General features: G+C 50.8%; 1 protein-coding gene across 1 annotated transcript; it reads right to left on the bottom strand.

Moving 5' to 3' along the window:
- Positions 1-264: 264 nt before the first annotated feature.
- Positions 265-3547, bottom strand: LOC144123985 (uncharacterized). Its single transcript, XM_077656676.1, has 2 exons — positions 3540-3547; positions 265-1441 (listed from the first exon to the last, which is right to left on the bottom strand). Exons 1-2 carry the CDS (start codon positions 3545-3547, stop codon positions 265-267), a joined length of 1185 nt encoding a protein of 394 aa, XP_077512802.1.
- Between the last annotated feature and the right edge of the window lie 1917 nt (positions 3548-5464).

Below are 5464 nucleotides of genomic sequence, written 5' to 3'. Positions count from 1 at the left end.
GGCTAACTACGGCGTAGTACGTTGCTGTGAAACGCTGCACCATGCTCCCGGTCTCCCCCTCTCCCTCGACTTTGGTCTCCTGGACGGCGAGAATGTCAATGTCATTTTCTGTTACCAGCCGATACAATTGACTTTGTTTTCGTTTCTGTCCTAAACCTCTGACATTCAACGTAGCTACCCAGAGGGCTGGTTCAGGAGCCAGTTCGGTTCGCAGTAGGAGGGAGGCCCGGAGCATGGTGCTCACCTTTAGCATCTAGCGTACCGCTAGACGTCTCCGGGGCCGTCCGGTTGTCTGCTCTCGCTTCTCGACGGCGGTGGCTTGTCGGCAGGCTTTCTTTCCGCGTTGACGTTTGGCTGTGGCTTGAAGGTAGCCCGCCGTCCTTGCACCGCTTTCACTGGCGGCTCGCCAACGCTGCTTGCGAGTTCCTGGTCGTCGTGGTCTCCGGAGACTTCGTGGGGGCGTTTCGTTGCAGTCCCAGTACCCGTTGTAACGGAAGCGTCACTGGCTGGCGGTTCCTGGCCCTTAGCCGATAGAGTCGGCAGTGCATGAGTACTCGCTCCGCTTTTGTCGACACTCTGCTGCACCAGTGGTGGACTAGACGACGGTTCACTCGGACGTTCCGCGCTTGTGTCCTGCGGCTCACCAGCGAGGGCTGCTTGCTCTGCCACAGCGGTAGGCAGCAGATCGCCAGTTCCCTTCGCCGCGTCCTCTGCCTCGGTCGCGTCCATTAAGTGCTCGGCTTCATCCCTTTCCCCCGGGCCCATTGCTGAGGCATACGTGCGGACGCACTGGGAGTCCTCGTGTCCGAAACGCCGGCAGTTCGAGCAGCGCGGCACCTTGCACTCTCTCCGGACGTGGCCAGTGCCGTGACAGCGCAAGCACTGCATCGGACGACCGGGTGCCACGGCTAAGGCCAGTTCTCCTCCCACCCGTATTTGATGCGGCAAATCTTCAACTGTCATGCCCTTCTTGAGCTTCAGGACGACCGTCCTCGTCATGGAACCCTTGTCGCTCATACCTTGCACACGCCACCGCTCTCTGCTAACGTCCATGACAGTCCCAAAGGCCGCTAGTGCGCTCCGCACATCCTCGTCGGCCACGCCGTGCAGCAGCCAGTGAAGCCTAAGCCTCACCTGATGATCCTGCGGGTCGATGATGACGCAGCGACTGTTCTTCACCTTCAGTTCCTTAAAGGCCAGCAGCCGCCTTGTAGCCTCCGCGCCGTTCAGGGTGACTGCCCACACGTGGTTGACCTGGTAGGCTCCCAGGGCCACCACGTCCGGCAGCAAACCGGTAGGCACGAGAAACTCCCTAAAATCTTCGGCCCGGTAGGGCCTCGCTCGCACGTCGCCGTGCAAATACACGGTGTTCAAAACGATGCTTCCTGTTGGCAGTTGGGGCAGTATCAGCTGATAATCCGTGTCATCGCTATCGGTGATCCTGTTTCCGCGGCCAGCGAGGGCCGCCGGAGCTCATGATTCTGCGTCCGTCACGTTCGGTGGCCGGAAGTAGAATGACTGCGCCACTCTGCTGACTGCGCTGCACAGCAGCGTAGCCTATATTAGAAGGCAAATTGTAGAAGAGATGAGAAACTCACTGTTGAAAAAAAGAAGGAAAAAATGGCCAAAACGATAGCACAGCGTGGTTTCGATCCACGGACCTCTGGGTTATGGGCCCAGCACGCTTCCACTGCGCCACTCTGCTGACTGCGCTGCACAGCAGCGTAGCCTATATTAGAAGGCAAATTGTATAAGAGATGAGAAAATCACTGTTGAAAAAAATAAGGAAAAAAATGGCCAAAACGATACCAGAGCGTGGTTTCGATCCACGGACCTCTGGGTTATAGGCCCAGCACGCTTTCACTGCGCCACTCTGCTTTTTTTTCTTTATTGCCTGGCTTTGGCCCAGAACATTTACACATAAACACTCAACAAAAACACACAAAACGCTATGTACATACGACACTGTCGTGGTCAGCCAGCATGAGTCTGGCTTCGTCATACTAAAATTCACGAAGCATACAGAGCGGCTCTAGCCACGAGAGCCATTCGGGAGGCTCTGCAGCGGCTTTCTGGATGGCCAGAAAGCAGTCCATTCTTTCCCGAAAATAAATTCGGGCAGGTCGTGCGTCTTTGTCACAATTTTAGCCTGCCATTCTGGAGCGCCATATACAGTGGAGGCCCAAGAGCATTATGAGATCAAATGGTACCCCATCCTCATTGTAAGTGCTTAAATAACGAATTCCCTGCGCGTCAAGTGGTAGCTCTTTCTTTATTGTCCTTTGTAACACATCCCAAAAATAAACCCCTTCCCAGCAATGCAAAAAAACATGGTCTATTCTTTCGGGCTGTTTACAAATTAAGCAGTTCGATCCCCACGGTAAAAAGAAATCGTTTCCCTCCAAAAACTTTTTAACTGGCAATGTCCCGGTGTGTAACTTAAAAAAGGTCTGTACTCCTGGTGGCACCTGCATTTTCATCACCCTTTTTAAAACTTCAGCTCCCGGACCTCCACTGTACAAGGCCCTGTACATGGACTCTGGGAAAACAATATCACAAAGACCGTGGTAAATCTTTTTTCTTTTAGTTTGATACAAATAATCGCTGGAAAAACGCGCTGAAAGAAACCTAACACTTGCTACAATCTCTTTGTAGTAACCAAAAATTCCACCCGCGACCTCTTCTGTGGAAACAACAAACTCGGGCAGCAATCGCCGCAGCCTCACCTGGCACACGGTGCGCAAGAACGGGTCTGAGACATCGCGAAAATACAAAAAACGGTTCACCAGCTGCCTTAAAAAGAAGTGCCCTAGCCCAAGACCCCCGTCTTTTACCCACCGAAACAGGTTCGTTCGGCTGCAACGTTCCCATTCGGAAGCCCATATAAAGACGGCAAAAATCCGGTGTAGCTTTTGAATGTTCACCCGAGAGCAATGCAAAACCTGCATGACATACCAGAGCTTGCTAATAAAAAAAAGATTGCAGACTGTAGCTCTGGCGAAAATTGAGAGATTGGTGCCTTTCCGTTTTTTAGCTCTGTCACGTGCTTCTTTCGTTTGCTGTTTCCAATACTGCTCGCTTTCGCGATAAGCATCAAGCAGAACGCCCAAATACTTGCCCGGGGTCGTCGCCCACGGTACGTTGGCGAAATGGTCCGGGTGGGATGGCCACCATCCATGCCAGAGTCCGAGGCATTTGGACCAATTAACCCCGCTACCGGTGACATCGCTGAACTTGCGTACACACCCGACAGCTTCGCTTATGCTCCCCAGCTCAACCGTGAATACAGCAACGTCGTCATCATACGCCAGCAGCTTAACTTCAGCAGCTTGTAACCTAAAGCCATTAATACTATTGTTTTCTATTATTTTCATACACAGCGTTTCGATGTAAATACAAAAATAAGAGAGGGCTGAGGGGCCAGCCCTGACGCACCGAATGCTGCACGCCAATGGGGGCCCCCAGACACTTGTTAACGATCACTCTTGTCGTGCAGTTTCGATACGCAGGGCTACACCATCGCGAATAACTGAACCGACATTCGCATGGTCTAAAACGGACAACAAGATTTCATGAGGAACACAATCAAAAGCTTTTTCGAGATCAATCTGAAGCATGGCCACTCGCCCATTAATATCATCGCATCTTTCAAGTACACTGCGCGCTTTGTGAATGTTCGAAAAAATCGATCGCCCTTTTATTCTGTATGTCTGGTGAGGACCAACAATATCCGATATCACTGTTAGCAGTCTTCGCGCCAATACCTTCATAAAGATTTTGTAGTCGACATTAGTGAGTGCTATTGGTCGATATGCGGTAACAGATAGCAATTTCTCTATATCATCAGTTTTCGGTATGAGTACTGTACGGGACGTCCCAAAAGACGGAGGCAAAAAGTTTATTCTATAGGCTTCATTAAACATTGTACACAGCACCGGGGAAATTTCATGCTTCAATTCTTTATAAAATGCCGCACTGAATCCATCTGGTCCTGGTGATTTCCCGAGGTTTAATTCATCTATCGCTTGCGCTACTTCGTTTTCAGTTATTGCTAGTTCCATTTTCTTTTTCTTTTCTTCGTCCAGCCGTGGCATTGCACCAAAAAACTGATGCTTAAATGCGACTGCGTCTACCGGATGCCATGAAAAAAGCCTCCCGTAGAATTCTTTAAAGGCTGCTTCGATGTGGTCAGTGTCTGCCGATAAGATACCCCCCCCCCCCCCCCCCATTCTATTTTATCGATGATTCCTTTCAGCGTGGGCTTTTTCTAAACCGAGAGCACGTTTTGATGGCGCTTCGCCAGCAGCTGTGTCTTCCGCACTCGCCATAACCAGTGCTCCGCGATAACGCCGTTCTTCCGTAAGTTCTATCTTTTGCTTGGTTTTCCTGACATCTTCTATCCATTTCCCAGGCGCTTTGCATTCCTGCTTCAGAAACGTTTCCAGCAGTGTTCTTAACTCAGCTTCGTCTTGTTTTTCCTTATACCGTATACAAGTGGCCCTTTCTATTGCTTTGATTTTTAAAGATTCTTTGCTTAACTCCCACTGCTGCCATATCTTCAGGTTCTTGCACGGGTTTATTTTTCCTATTTCATCCTTTACGGCTCGGTAGTAGACATCGTCGCGAAGAAGCGTGTTGTTTAGCTTCCACATTTCCCATGAAAATGCCTTGCTTCGCTTGAAACTTCCCAGGCAGCACTCAACTAAACAATGTTCTGAGAAGGACACTCCCACAACTCCGTACTGGCTGCATTCAGGGGCAAGGTCAACTGATGTATAAATGCTGTCCAGCCGTGCATGGCTTGAGCCCTGAAAAGGGGGGAACTTCACTGCCCACGCACCCTCAAGACATTCAGCCACATCCTCCAGGTTTCCGTTATCAATAATTCTGATCAACATTTCAGTGCTCCTGTCTCGGAACCCCCGGGTGCTTGACTTATCGCGCGCATTTAGGACCCAATTGAAGTCGCCTAAGACGATGAGCTGCCTCACCGTGCGAACGCGCTCTTGGAGGCTTTGGAAAAAAGCAACTCTTTCCTCTACCACATTCGGTGCATACACGACAACAATGCGCCACTCAATGCTATTCAGTGAAAAGTCAAGGACAATATACTGGCCAGACACGCACGAAGAATAAGCTTGCACCTCTAACCCCGGGATCTTCTTTACAAAGAGCACGCAACCAGCCGATGTCCCCACTGCATGACTGACGATAGCAAAAAATCTAGTCGTAAAACGTCGCACCATGCTGTCGGTTCCTTCGTTGCCGTCCACTTTCGTCTCTTGCACGGCCAATACATCTATCTCGCGCTCCGTAATAAGTCGGTACACCTGACCTTGTTTTTTCCTGGTCGCCAGGCCTCTGACATTTAGCGTAGCGACTTTAAAGGCGGGCGCGGGAGCCATTTTTACTCAAAAGGAAGGACCCAACAGCATGGCGCTTACCTCCCACGTCTAGCGCGCGG

This window comes from Amblyomma americanum, chromosome 3 (genome assembly GCF_052857255.1).
Source record: "Amblyomma americanum isolate KBUSLIRL-KWMA chromosome 3, ASM5285725v1, whole genome shotgun sequence".
Classification (NCBI taxonomy): domain Eukaryota; kingdom Metazoa; phylum Arthropoda; class Arachnida; order Ixodida; family Ixodidae; genus Amblyomma; species Amblyomma americanum.
Note: the sequence above shows the minus strand (reverse complement) of the source record. Positions and strands in the feature narration are given on the sequence as shown.